The 15,490-nt window shown below is 37.7% G+C and overlaps 1 protein-coding gene across 1 annotated transcript in view; it reads right to left on the minus strand.

Annotated features, from left to right (window-relative positions):
- LOC136849890 (methionine-R-sulfoxide reductase B1-like) overlaps positions 1-15,490 on the minus strand; it is a 95,968-nt gene that overhangs the window by 3,449 nt on the left and 77,029 nt on the right. The window contains exons 2-4 of the mRNA XM_067123403.1: positions 6,644-6,920; positions 2,322-2,494; positions 313-518 (exon numbers count right to left, since the gene is read on the minus strand). Coding sequence (XP_066979504.1) covers positions 313-518; positions 2,322-2,494; positions 6,644-6,903 — 639 coding nt within the window. The 5' untranslated portion in view covers positions 6,904-6,920. The remainder of the gene's footprint in view (positions 1-312; positions 519-2,321; positions 2,495-6,643; positions 6,921-15,490) is intronic.

A 15,490-nucleotide genomic window follows, 5' to 3' on the forward strand; every position in this document is an offset into this window, starting at 1 on the left:
TCCCCTGCATTTAAAACTAACATAGTGGACTAGGTGAGGCGAGTGTCTTAGCCTGTCCACCCTTCCCCATCGTTCCTTGCATTTAAAACCAATGTCATGGGCTGGGTGAGACGAGGGTCTTAGCCTATCCACGCAACCTATCATCCCCTTCAATTAAAACCAACGTCGTGGACTGGGTAAGACGAGTCTTAGCCTGTCCACCCACACTATCGTCCCCTGCTTTTAAAACCAACGTCATGGACTGGGTGAGACGAGAGTCTCAGCCTGTCCACACAACCTGTCATCCCCTGCATTTAAAACCAACGTCGTTACCTTTGATTCGATGTTAGGCACTGCATTCTCGTCGGTGGGTCCCGCTGCCCTGAAATTGAGAGCCGAGGAATTGACGCAAAATCGCTTGCCAGTCGGTTTGGGTCCGTCGTCAAACACGTGGCCTATGTGCGCTCCACACGTGGCACAACTGACTTCTGTTCTCGCCATAGAAGGGTTGCACACCAACAGCAGAAGGTTGGCTCCAACTGTGGATTGAAGGACAGTGTTAGGAGTTGTTTCTTTGTTTCCAGTGCAGAGAATTCATGCTGTTCATTACAAAGTTTAAAGGATATAGGTAATTTCTTCAGAGATATAGTGGTTAGAGTTAAATGCAATGGAAGTCACTCTTGTCCCAGCGACCCTTCAGTTTACATATCAGGGACATTTTAAATGGTAATGCGCTGTACTAAAAATAATATTTAGAACTAACACAACGTTTCCATTTAACTATTTCCCCACAATTACCGCTTTTCAGTTAATTTTTTATCAAGAATCCAATCCAGGGTGTAATTTCCATTATCTGTTACTACTGGACCCTGTAATCATTTTGTCATGAACTGAAGAGGAAGAGGAAAAAGTGCAAGAACTCTAATCCTAAAGCTGGGAATATTTCATTCAATGTTCATGAACTAAATACACAGAAGATATACTGAACTTTAATTTTATGACTCTTAAGGTAATGATATTTCAACCATGATACCAAAAAACTATTGTTCATTTTAATGGTAAATTTACCTATCTAGAAATCTACAGAACAGTTTTATATTCTCCATTATTCTCCAAATAGCATACAGTAAACAGAATAGACGACTGCTGTCATGCACCCCAAGGAAAATAATGCTGCCATTAGAATTCTGTCAAAGAACATCAGGAGAACTCAATTTATAACTATAATCAATAGTGGAGATCCAGATTTTAACTGAATTTACAATTATATTCAAACACTGAATCTACCAGGTACACGCAAATTACTGAGAAGGAAACAGTAGACTGATTGAGAAGAAATTATACTGATGTTAAAAAAAAATAAATTTTTGTAACTTGCTGATGTTGAAAAAATTATAAATACTATATATGTAACTATCTTCTACTACCTTCAAACTGTACACAAGCATTTCACAGTGCTGACACGTTCTCCTGTGGCACGGGAAGGCTTTTCAGATTACATCTCAGACATTACCCTTCATCTGCCAGCAGTTTCTCCACATTTGAAAAAAATCTTTTCTGAAATTTTATTTCATTTTCCTTTTCATTCGTTTGTAATTTACATTTAAAATAATATATCACCTTGTCAATAATTTCGCTATTAATAATTTTTTTTTACAGCCTCGGTGAGACCAAGATAAATCTGACTGCATCCAATGGCACATAACACAAATAAAATAAACATTAGAAATTTGGGAACTGCTGAAAGAAATGATAACGTCAGAGATACACCTTATTAAAAATTCGAAAACTGCATTCCCCCCACCCGGGGGCATCGAATGATTTTTAATGTACACCTGAAATCAACCAAAAGAGAGAAGTGGGGCCATTCTTAAGGTGATAATGACTGATTTATGAAATTTTTGGTCGTCAGACCAAGCAATGGACAACTTTCGTCCATTCAGCGCTTTAAAGAGAGTGAAAAGAGGGAGTTTGAGTGGTTGAACACTCGAACTCCAGAGATTCATAGATCCAAAAAATAAAAGAGACAAAGTACAGGGATCTCAAGGTGGAACTAAGAGAAAACCACTGCAGTTAAAGTAAGTAGTAGTAGTTACAGAGTTGTTGGACAGCAATACTGAATGAAGGAAGAGGGACTGGAGGTAAAGCAAAAGGTATAAGTGGTTGCAACTAGAAATTTGAAGGCGCCATAGCTGATGCTGTGGCAAGCTACAGTGCACAGAAGTGGTGCAGCCAGGGCATTACAGCCTACTGGTCTTATTAGGAGTTGATATTGTTAGTGAGAGGAGAACAATCTATGAACCAAGACAGAGTTGACCCCAGGTCACAATGACCCACCATACCGTGTGAGAGGTCCTGTTTGAGGGTGACCTTGTCCTTGTCGATGATGTCGTAGAAAGCAGGCCATCCTGACCCCGAGTCGTACTTGGTGTTTGAGTAGAAGAGGTCTTCTCCGCAGACCACGCAGGAATAGACACCACGATCCCAGTGCTTGTAGTATTTGTTAGAGTAGGGTCTGGAATACAGAGGGGGAATTAGAAAGCTGGTATAAATTTGGTATAAATTCATCAAGTAATTGTTCATCTATAGTATGAAAATCTTTTTGTGGCAGAAGGAGGAATTAGCAAGTTGGTATAAATTTGGTATGAATACATCAAACAATTGTTCAGCTATGTCTTTTAATTTTTTTTTTGTGGCAGTAAAAACACAATGAATCATTCTTTGTGTCTAAAAATGCATCATCTGCAACTTTAAATTAGGCATAAATACATCAAATAATTGTTCAACTATGTCTTGAAAAATTTTAGTGGCAGTAAAAAGAAACAATCTTTTGTGTCTAAAACTGTATCATCTGCAACTTTAAATTTGGTATAAATGCATCAAATAATTATTCACTTGTGCCTTGAAATTTTTTGTGGCATCAAAAAGACACAATGAACCATTCTTAACATCTAAATACCTATCTGCAATTTTGCAAAATGGATTATTATTTAATAAAATAATGACACTCCATTTCACGAAATACGAACAACTATTTATTTGGCAAAGCTAAAATAAGTCGGTTTTCTAAATTCTATAGAAATGACCTTTGAAAATCTTAATAACAGTAAAAACTTTTACTGTTTGTTGTTCATGACTTTCTTTTATTTTACAATAAGAGGCAATCCACTATAACAGACTGCCTGTCACAAAGCTCTGAGAGAAGAAACACATTGCTTTGTGAATGATTCTTCCCTTAAACATAAAATATAGGGAAATCTTTCCCTGTTTTTGCGCTGTCTGACCCATTTAGGGGCAAAGCTTTCCTGTTGTTGTGTTCTCTGACCCCTCTAGGGAAAAATACTTCACTGTTGTGTTCTCTGACCCCTTTAGGGGAAATCCTTCCCAATTGTTTTCTCTGACCCCTATTGGGGAAATCCTTCCCCGTTGTTGTTTTCTCAGACCCCTTTGGGGAAAAATCCTTCCCAATTATTGTTTTCTCTGGCCTCTATAAGGGAAATCCTTCCCTGTTGTTGTGTTCTCTGACCCCTTTAGGGAAAATCCTTCCCCACTGTCGTTTTCTCTGACCCCTTTAAGGAAAATCCTTCCCTTTTGTTCTCTGACCCCTTTAGGGAAAAGTCCTTCCCTGTCCCTATTTTAATTTTTTCTCTGATCCCATCTCTAATTCTTATTATTCTGTTCACTTCGTGATGAGACGAAGGCCTTCATTTTGTTACCAGTCTGATTAAATAAATAAGCAAGCTGCATCTGAATAAATAAATAAACAAGCTGCACTTGTAGCTGATGTACCAGTAGCCTAGATTTGATCCTAAAGAGAACTCCGTTTTAAGCACACAGGCACCTAACATTAGAAGCCTTACACAATGCTTGCTGCCTTTTGTCTGACGAAACAGGCCACATATTTTCCCCTTTTTACTAACAAATCTCTGCAGTCAAGTGTACGGCATTCCGAGGAACCATGTACTATGGGGCTTCTCTGAGCGCTGGAAAGTGCCAGGGACTTGCAGAAATCCCTCAGAGTGGCATTCTTTGGTATAGTGTGCAGTCCTGAGAGCGTCTGTCATTTCTGTTGTTCCTTGCCACTTGAAAGTATACCAATATAGCTTATGCTGTGTTCAACAGTCGGGGTAGTATACCAATATAGCTTATGCTGTGTTCAACAGTCAGGGTTAACTAATCCTGTCTCAGAACATTTTTTCTTCTCTCTCTCGCGCTCTCCCTCTCCCTCCCTTTCTCTCTACTGGTGTACCCTCCAGAGTCAATTTCCTGAAAATTACTTACCGGAAGTGGTAAATTTATGCCAGTGCCATCTGCAGTACTTATTTTAAAAATGGATACAAAGCACTAAAACAATATCAATTCAAATAAGCCCAATACACAAAAGACACATTCTAAGGGTAAATTACTGTTATGGTCAATTTATTGTAAAATATTAGTAACTTGTAGAAAAGGTTAAGCCCACAGCGTGTAAGCTCCAGTATTTTTCAGCCAATTCTACCCAAAGCTGAAAACTTTCTGACTGTTATAAAATTCTAATCGATATGGGTATTTTAAAAAAATGGATGGTATTACATATGCAAGCTGATTAAATGTAAACTAACTGGTCCTTGGCCAGCAGGAAGAAAAATTTATGCACCTTTTGGTGTCCTCAATGGTGGTACAGTATCAGAAGTGTAGTATTTGCCATCAAGGGCACTGAAATGAGTAACCTAGACAGGAAGTCCGTTACACAGTTGTGTAGTAAGATGAATAAATGTGGATGATGAATAAAATCTAACTAAAAAGTCATTCATAAAGACGGACTCCCACAACAATTTCTGGATAGCAACAGTAAACCTTCCCTCTTGCCAACGTGTCTGGAACGCGTCTCGTAGACATGCAGCTGTGGAGTTTTCTCCAAGCTCTACCTTTCTGATTCTTGTATACTTGATTTCATTTATTTACTAGATAGCTTTATCTTGCTGTCTAACACTCCAATTCCCTCTTTTCACTGTCTCTTAGGCGCTGAGTGGCTGAAAGTGCCCCGGGGACCCTCCCAGTGCTTGGCTTGACAGCTTAAAAATTTCATAAATCTAAGGGGAAGAAAGCACAACTTCCCTCACCAATCTCGAGGCCCGCAGGAAGTTGTTCCTCCTGCAAGCTTCATTCCTGCAAAAGGAAGCAGTACAAGAAGCCCTGGGCGATCGCTGAAATTGCGTGTTATTTCGGGGATTACCCCCCTTGTCTTGAAGAAGGCTTCACGCGACATAATGGCTTACGGGGATTTTCAGGTCGACTTACACACTTTCCCCCCAGTAATCCATTTAAGTGCGTCTGACGAAGCGCTACTTTCACAAATAGTTGCTATTCTGAAATAGCACCGTTATGTGATACCGTCCCGATGCCTTATGACGTCTGAGCGCTTTGCTTCGCTAATCCTTGCGTCGTATTCAGTGACCTATGTTCCTCGATCCCGGAGGGGGGACAGTGCCGTTTAGTGCATCTACTTGAAGTTCTTTGCAGCGGCGTCCCTTCGGGCCCTAGCTGCAACCCCTTTCATTCCTCTGACTGTTTCACTTCGTTTCATTTTTTTGGTTTTATGTACAGCCCTCCACAGGGATAATTCCCTTTCTGGCGGGCCCTTGTACGTTTTCAAAATAAGGTTCTTATATTTTATAATTGTCTTTCAGTGTTCTATCGTCAGTATCGTAGCTCCTCCTGCAGAATAGGAGAGTCTTTGGTTCTTTTTTAAATTTGCTTTCTTCTTGTATTAAACTGCAAAGATTATTAGTCAAAACCATGATCCGTATTATTTTTCACCTTTGTCACATTCTTTATATATTGTGCATTTACTGCCATCATACGCTTTATGTTTAGTATCACTATGACCTTTCTTTACACAATTTTTACACTTTCTTCTCCCTTACTTTCCTCAACCCTCTCCTAACAATTCTTGCATAGTGCAACTGCGAGGTTTCTTCCTGTTACGCCTTTCAAAACTTTTTACTCTCAATTTCCCTTTCATTGCTGAATGACCTCATACGTCCATACGTTTGGTCTTGGCCTAAATTTTATATTTCAGCTCTAACTCCTATGCTTCTTTAAGATCTATTTATGAAGTTTAGAATGTTAAGCCAAGCACTGGGGAACTTCCAGCCATTTGGTGCTTAAGACAGTGAAAATAGGAAGTTGAAGTTGAACAGCAAGGTAGAAAGACCCAGAAAATAAAGGAAATGAACTACAAGTCAATAACGGTTGAACTAGGAGAACACCCCACAGCTGCACTAAGAAGTTACAGCTAGAGGTACTGGGCAGCGGGACTGAGGAAAGGAAGTGGGGATAAAAGTAAAGTAAAAGGCAAAAGAGTGGGTGCAAGACTCAGTTTCATTGGGGAACTTTTGTTGCTGGTAACAAAACTGTGAAAGGACACTCAGGGAACCTTCAGCTATGCCTACAGTGCACCACGTGGGGTGCACTGACGGCACTAACCCCCTGCGGGATGCTTGTCAAAGTTACACAAACTCATCAGGGAAAATTTGTTGCTGATAAAAAAAGATATGAAGGCAGAGAGAGAAACTGCAGTTCCTATAGACCAGATGACCCAGGATATTACCAAGTCTCTCTCTCTCTCTCTCTCTCTCTCTCTCTCTCTCTCTCTCTCTCTCTCTCTCTCTCTCTCTCTCACCTTTCTGTAATCTTCTCCTGCGTGACTCTGTACTGCAAGACTGTGAGCTTCCTGATCAACTCGTCCTTCTCCTCCTTCTTGAGGATTCTGCTGGGTTTCCCTGGGATCTCCTGGGCGCCCTTCGGCTTCCATACCCTCCGAGGGGTACCAGTGGTGCTGGCGCCACTACTGCTGGTGCTGCCGTGAGTGCTACTGTTCGCTGAAGGGGTTCCTGAACCTCTGGGGGTCACTGGCCTTAGGCCGAATCTCCTCGGCTCCATGTTGCTGTGTCGCTAGCCTGAGGACGGTGCAGATAACAGTTAGTAAATTAATAAATACATACATATATATATAGTACTTAAATATCTTGCTTAAATAAGACAGATTCTACTATTTACTTCTAAAACATGAAATGTCTTATCGTCCCTCTTTTGACGAACTGGTGTATCCAATTTTTTTCTTAGTATTTGAGCTTTCCAGCCAAGGTGTCTCAGTTTTTCATACTCCATTACATTATCAAAATTTCAGTTGTCTGCGTTGTCAGATTTTCCAAATAAATTTCCTCAAAATCCGAGCTAATTAGAAGCTCTGAATAATATCAAAATCTTTGAAGGCTATTTTCTCAAAATAAGGAAAAAAAATGGCTTACGACAGTTCGTCAAACTAGGGACTTTTATAATAATCCCAAAACAAAAACAGGATTTCTTGAAACTCTACCAATGAATAAATCACCAATGACCTTCAAATATTTGAACAACTGTGTACCAGAGCCCCATTCCTAATAATAATAATAATATAATAATAATAATAATAATATAATAATAATAATAATAATGATAGGTTTAACAACAGTTCTACTACTTGATTCAAACTTCAGCCAACTTCAACGAAGATCGACGTTTAAAATTAGAACGACTGCACTGCGCTTTGCTAGCCGCATCTATAACTTTTCTGCATAGTCGCTGAGAGAGAGAGAGAGAGAGAGAGAGAGAGAGAGAGAGAGAGAGAGAGAGAGAGCCAAGTCTTAAGTATGGAGAAGTATTTTCCGTTTTACTTCGGTCTTGAGAAATTGCAACACAAATGCGGGTGAAGGAGCTTTGTTCAACACCCCCCTGGCCTCGTAAACCCCTCTCTCTCTCCTGGGCACGTGCTGAAATTACGCGGGAAACGTCCGATTCCACTCGAAAGAGTTATCACAAAGTCAGTAATTTAAGGATATCTTGCGCGTCCGAAACCCTGCATAGTAGAAACGACCAATTTGGCTTCGTAATATCATCGTTCATAATCCATAAAAAAACAATTTCAAGTACAATTAATTTAAGGGTTACAGGAAGTCGTTGGAAGTCGTGGCCAGCACCCGAACGCAGCTACCGAAACGGATACGCTCCCCCTTTTGGCGCGAATGGCTTCTACTCCCCCTCCCCTCCCCTCCCCTCCCAGGGCCTAACCCAGGGAAATGGTGACATAGGGGCCGGAGAATGGGTGGACATCACCCAATGGTTCCCATGGGTGACCAAGAGGGACACGAGGAACCCAAAAAAGGGGGGAAAATGAGGTCATAAAGATGTGGTCGATTTTAATAAACGCGTATCAAGTAGGATTTGTCTATTAAGTATGTTGTGACGTCATACGTTCGATGACGTCATCGATTCGTCACCGTCTGATTCATAACAATACTCGCGTTCCGTTGACTAATCTTTTGTAAGGACAGAGAGAGAGAGAGAGAGAGAGAGAGAGAGAGAGAGAGAGAGAGAGAGAGAGAGAGAGACTTTCCTCTTTGACATTTCTACCAAAATCTTTTCATTGTATTAATATAGAAAGATTTAAATTACATACAATTATATAAGAGGGAGAGAGAGCTTTCCTATTTTGTCATTTCTACCACAATCCTTTCAACTGTTTTGACATAGAACAGTTTATTTCTCATATAAATACATAAAAGATAATTAAAATATAAAACACAGCCTCTCTGTGCACCAGATCTACCTGAAATATCGTACTGTACAGTAAATGCGCACCTACATGAATTCAAAAGCGCTTGCGCGCACAAATACTTTTACAAACCACCAGAAATACTTCGGATTTCACGCAAATCCGTAAATCCCAGTGGTGGTAAGAAGTCTAATGTAAGGGTACAATACTCGCCTTCAGATCACCAAGTAAATATGATGGAAATGGCATAGGTATACACACTCTCAAGGTCAGGTCAGGTCAGGAGGTCAGGCTAGGTCGTTTTGGGGTAACTGTCCCATTTTTATAGTGATTTCATCTAAAATTTGTCATTGTCATACGAATAAAGTCTATACAATCAATTTGTCATTATAATACCTGAGTCTCAGCTGCAGTTTTGCCAGAAAAGTGACTTAACTAACTTTGTCTGAGATATGTCGAAGTGGTTTGGGTGTCACGTGACCAAACGCAGACGAATATTAGGCCAAAATGTCTTGTATTCCATCAGTACACGAAAGCAGAGGGGAGGGAGAGAGAGAGAGAGAGAGAGAGAGAGAGAGAGAGAGAGAGAGAGAGAGAGAGAGAGAGAGAGCTCTTTCCTCCATGCTCTGAATACGCCTGGATTTCTTCTGGGAGACTGCGTCTCTATTTCTCTCTCCTCTCTCTCTCTCTCTCTCTCTCTCTCTCTCTCTCTCTCTCTCTCTCTCTCCTAATTAATTTCAACTGGGGAACTTTAACTTTTTATCACGGGAATGCTTTTAGGCGCTGTCTCTTCTGTGAGGATAAGGAGACTCTCTCTCTCTCTCTCTCTCTCTCTCTTTCTCTCTCTCTCTGGCCCAGAGGACACACAACAGCCATGGAATAAGAAGGCTCGACTTGTTTGTTAAATAAATTTCTCTGTACTGTCTGCCTATGTGGACGGAGCATGTTATGCTTGTTTTCTTACTTCTGCTGGAGTTCCTCAAGGGTTTTGTCTTTCACCTATTATATATATATATATATATATATATATATATATATATATATATATATATATATATATATATATATATATATATATATATATATAATATAATATATATATATATATATATATATTTATATATATATATATATATATATATATATATATATATATATATATATATATATATATAGATCATGTCAAAAAAAAAAGAGAGAGAGAGAGAGAGAGAGAGAGAGAGAGAGAGAGAGAGAGAGAGAGAGAGAGAGAGAGAGAGAGACTCAACGATTATTTGGCTTCAGCAAATACAAAGCAACAAGAATTCTACATAAGTGAGTGAGAGAGAGAGAGAGACCCAACGACTCTTTGGCTTCTGCAAATACATAACAACAAGAACTCTGCATAACTCTGTTTTCCTGTTCCGCAATTCTCTGAATTTTCTTTGATAAAGAGGCACTTCGTTCTTAATAATAATAATAATAATAATAATAATAATAATAATAATAATAATAATAATAATAATAATAATAATAAAACTTAAATGACTGTCTATACCCAACGCCTTTTGATAAAGCGAGATTAAGACAGTACCTAGGAGGGAAGTACAAGAAGGCACAATAAAAATATTTCATTTTCCTTAAGAATAAAATTCACAGCCAACTTGCCACTTATTTCCGAAGCAAATACACTGGACAGCACTTGAGAACACTTGAGCGGTTGAAATACAGTATGTACTTACCAGGTACATACACACATAGATGCACACAATGCAAATATTTCACTTTCTCCGGCAAATGCACTTGAGAACACTTGAGCACTTGGAAAAGGAAGTACCAGAGCCGTGTTCTATACAGATCCCGACCCCAGCAACACAACTCACACGTTATGGGTTCTGAAACCTCCTGCTGTGTGTCGACGGAACCTGGTAATTTGATTACGAGAGAGAGAGAGAGAGAGAGAGAGAGAGAGAGAGAGAGAGAGAGAGAGAGAGAGAGAGAGAGAGAGACTTTAGAAAACCGTCTTTTCTACCCGTTGTGTTAAAGACTTATAAAATTTTTAGCTTTACAACAAATGAACGAAAGTAAGAGGAGATTTTTTCTAAGTCTTCACGAAGCCGGGTATAGTAACCCATTAGTGCAAATAAGGGGTTTTGTTTGTTTGAGAGAGAGAGAGAGAGAGAGAGAGAGAGAGAGAGAGAGAGAATGTTTACAGGTTAGCATAAATGGAGCAAAACTCACTGGTACATTTTTTCATCATTATGCACACGTATATACATGTGTATATATATATATGTATATATACAGTATATATATATGTATTATACATAACATATGCATATACCATAAATACACACATATATATATGTCATACATACATACATACACACATACATACATATATATATATGTATGTTTGTGTGTGCGCGCGCGCGCATGTGTACACACAGCGGGAACTCCATATCGCCTTATCCCGTGTTCCTACTTTGTAACATCACACCTTTCAAGTAAGTACGCGTGTCTGTCTGTCTGTCTGTCGGTACGGTACACGTACACGTCCCGCCACCTCCTCCCGTCGAGTTCCTGTTTCATTCAGCAGTCGTCAAGATCTGGCTTCGCTCTCTGTGGCTTCGTGGAAAAGAGAGAGAGAGAGAGAGAGAGAGAGAGAGAGAGAGAGAGAGAGAGAGAGAGAGAGAATGAGAGAGAGAGTGTGAAGAAAGATTGAGAAGTGTGTAGATATTCTATATATACAGACAGATATATATATATTATATATATATTTATTTATTTATTTACATATATATATAATATATATATATATATATATATATATATATTTATATATATATATATATATATATATATATATATATATATATATATAATTTATATATATATATATATATATATATATATATATATATATATATATATATACACACGCAAGCATTCACTGTAATAAGTTTAGAATTTTATTCAATATCATCAGTTTCATTTATCGTCATAAATCATTAGTTACATGCACACCCCTGAAATGGGATTTAATTAATAAAGTTACTAGTACCTGTCACACCTGGATTATGCCAATGTTCATTCATAAAACATTTTAAGATCCTCCGTCTGTTGACACCAGCAAAAACAGTTTAATAATAATAATAATAATAATAATAATAATAAATAATAATAATAATAGAGAGAGAGAGAGAGAGAGAGAGAGAGAGAGAGAGAGAGAGAGAGAGAGGATGCCCCTTAGATGACAGCACTGGCTCATTTTGAGAGCACCGGTTCATTATGAGAGAGAGAGAGAGAGAGAGAGAGAGAGAGAGAGAGAGAGAGAGAGAGAGAGAGAGAGAGAGACAGGATGCCCCTTAAATAACAGCACTGGTTCATTTTATCTAATCAGGCAAGACTGACAGCATTCCCATTCATTGTTATCAGCTGAAGAGGCCTATTTATATAGGAGAGAGAGAGAGAGAGAGAGAGAGAGAGAGAGAGAGAGAGAGAGAGAGAGAGAGAGGTAAGTCACGGGGGTGGTTTACATTACTACAAATTTTCAGGGAGTAAAAGTGATACCAATGTAATTGGTGTTACCTTCCCATTCTACACAAGATCAAACCATGTCATTTTACATTACCAGAGCTTCCCTAAGGAAAACAGATTTATTATTATTATTATTATTATTATTATTATTATTATTATTATTATTATTAAGAAGATAAACCCCTATCCATATACACAAGCCTACAGGGGCTACTGACTTAAAATTCAAGCTTCCAAAGAATATGGTATTCATTTGCAAGAAGTCAAAAGAAGATAACTGGAAATACGGAAAGAGATCAGTTATTAGAAAAGAAAAAAGGTAAATGAACACAGTAATAGATGAATATATGTAAACATAAACAAATTATTAAAATACAAGAGATAATAGTTTATCTGAACGTCTGAACATCTGAGAACCTATTTGCTACAAAACAAATCAAACTTTGTTTACGAAGCCAAGATGAGTTCTCAGAATGTTTCCAAAACGAAAAAAATAAACAAACAAAAAAATGACATAAAAGCGAATTACCACTGAAAAGGTAAGCTCCCAAACATGGAGGTATACACACATATTTACCTGTCACAGGTGTAAGAGAATCTCTTCCGAAAAAGGGATAAAGACACCAATGTGCTTTGGCTGCTGTTCCATGTGTGTCTGAGCGCGTGTTGCAACTGGCCTAGTTTGTCTACCCTAGACAGGTTTTGTTTTGTTTTGAGTCGGGTTGAATTTAGGCCAAAGGCCAAGCACTGGGACTCAGGAGGTCATTCATCGCTGAAATGGAAACTGACAGTACAAGGTTTGAAAGGCGTAACAGGAGGAAAACCTCGCAGTTGCACTATGAATTAACTGTTAGGAGAGGGTGGAGAGTAAGAAAGGAAGAAAGAGAATATGAAAGGAGGTAGAGCAAAAGGAACGAAAGGGGTTGCAGCATAGGGGCCGAAAGCACGCTGGAAAGAACCTTAAGTAATGCCTACAGTGCACCACATAAGATGCACTGACGGCACTACCACCATTAAGGGAGAAAAGAAATAGAAGAAGAGGCCATATATACATATGTATATACATGTGTGTATATATGTATATATATATATATATATATATATATATATATATATATATATATATATATATATATATATATATATATATATATATATATAATCAGAAAATTATTGATATATGGGAAAGGGAAGACAGAATAAGGAAGTTAAGGAAAGGAGTGGTGGTGAGGAGTTTATGGGAGAGTGGAATGAAGGAGACGAGAAGGAGAGACACGAAGAAAGAGAACAAGAAGAGAGAGAAGAGGAAAAGAAGACAAGGAGAAGACAGCAGCATTCCACGAAACCGACCAAAACCCCAGTTCAAGTTACGTGCAACCTTAACCAAATACCCAAACGACCCCCCTCCTCCCCCTTTCCTATTCCCCCCTCCCTCCCTCTCACCTCCTCCTCCGCCCTCAACCTTCCTCCCACCACCTCTCCCTCCCTCCCTCCTGAAAGAAAAATCCTCAGCCTTGCCACACCAAACCACTAAGACAGCAAGGCAATACGACCAACAGGGGAGGAAAAATTATCATTTGGTTACGCAAGATTTCTTCTTCTCTCTCTCTCTCTCTCTCTCTCTCTCTCTCTCTCTCTCTCTCTCTGTATTACTTCATTAGTGATGATTTCATAAACTACGGCAGATTTATCATTTACTCTTGTTTAAAAGGTTTTATTATTATTATTATTATTATTATTATTATTATTATTATTATTATTATTATTATTATTATTATTCAGAAGATGAACACTACTCATATGGAATAAGCCCACCACTGCACAGGGGCCATTGCCTTAAAATTCAAGTTTCAGAAGATTATTATTATTATTATTATTATTATTATTATTATTATTATTATTATTATTATTATTTGGAGGCTTGAGTTTCAAGTCAATGGCCCTTGTAGTAGTCTTGTTCCATGTGAATAGGGTTCGCCTTCTGAATAATAATAATAATAATAATAATAATAATAATAATAATAATAATAATAATAATAATAATAATAATAATAATATATACGAATAAAATCAATATGACCGGAAATATGCAGAGAACTCCAAAACTCTGTAATAGAGGGAAACAATCGTAACCACACCTTTGCGCAATTATTTTGAATTATTTTTCAATTTCAATTATTCTTTTAATATAACCTTTGTATATATTATATTATATATATATATTTCATATATATATATATATACATATATTATATATAATATATATATATATATATATATATATATATGATCAGCAGCAACCATGGCCTCTTCCTCACCCACGTAAGACCTGGGAATGCAAGAGAATGGCCACTGATGACCCAGCAGTTAGACCTATTGGACCCACCGAAACTACCCAGCCTTAGGTTACAGCCGGTATTATAAATAGATATTATTAAAATTTGATCATTCTTATCCAGCATGAGGGTATTTTCAAAAGTAGCAGGCCACAAAGAATGGGTATTTGTCTTGGTTGTTGGGCCGAGTTCATAGGTCAACACCTATTTCAGGAATGGAGAAATAAATGTAAAGAAATCACTGAACGCTTGTATATGTATACATATGTACAGGTATGATTTGAATTCCTTTAGATACGTACATGTATACAATAAAATTACAATTACCTTATTATAAATTCATCTATCTAGGTTGTTTCAGAGAGAGAGAGAGAGAGAGAGAGAGAGAGAGAGAGAGAGAGAGAGAGAGAGATTAAAAACTCCTTTTTCATGTTTGTAAACTTTCTCCAAATGTAGGTAATATCAACAAATGTTGTTGATGTTATTGAAATGTTGGCACAAGAAGTAGGCATCCTCTCTCTCTCTCTCTCTCTCTCTCTCTCTCTCTCTCTCTCTCTCTCTCTCTATATATATATATATATATATATATATATATATATCTATATATATATATATATATATATATATATATATATATATATATATATATATATATATATACATACATATACACAGTATATATATGTCATATATATCATACATACACACACAATATATATATATACATACACATATATAAATATATGTATTCCTTTGATATACTTCACCTATAACTAATATTGTTACAAATATAACAGATTTAATATTTAAAACCCCAAGATGATTATCTTATCCAGTAAATAAACACTTACACAAATACACAAATACATACATAATGGGAATGAAAACTTCCCCTACAATACACCACCTCCAATATTTGCACACAAAAGAATTCACGACACTGATCAAAGAAAGGTCACCTCCGAAAAAAAATAAAGGTAGGTCACGTCAAAGCTGCATGACCAAACAATCTATCCCTTTTCAGGCCTTAACTGGGCGATAAACAAACAACTGGGTCAGATGTCCATTTTCTGCTACAGAC

The sequence above is a fragment of the Macrobrachium rosenbergii genome, chromosome 21 (genome assembly GCF_040412425.1).
Source record: "Macrobrachium rosenbergii isolate ZJJX-2024 chromosome 21, ASM4041242v1, whole genome shotgun sequence".
NCBI lineage: Eukaryota > Metazoa > Arthropoda > Malacostraca > Decapoda > Palaemonidae > Macrobrachium > Macrobrachium rosenbergii.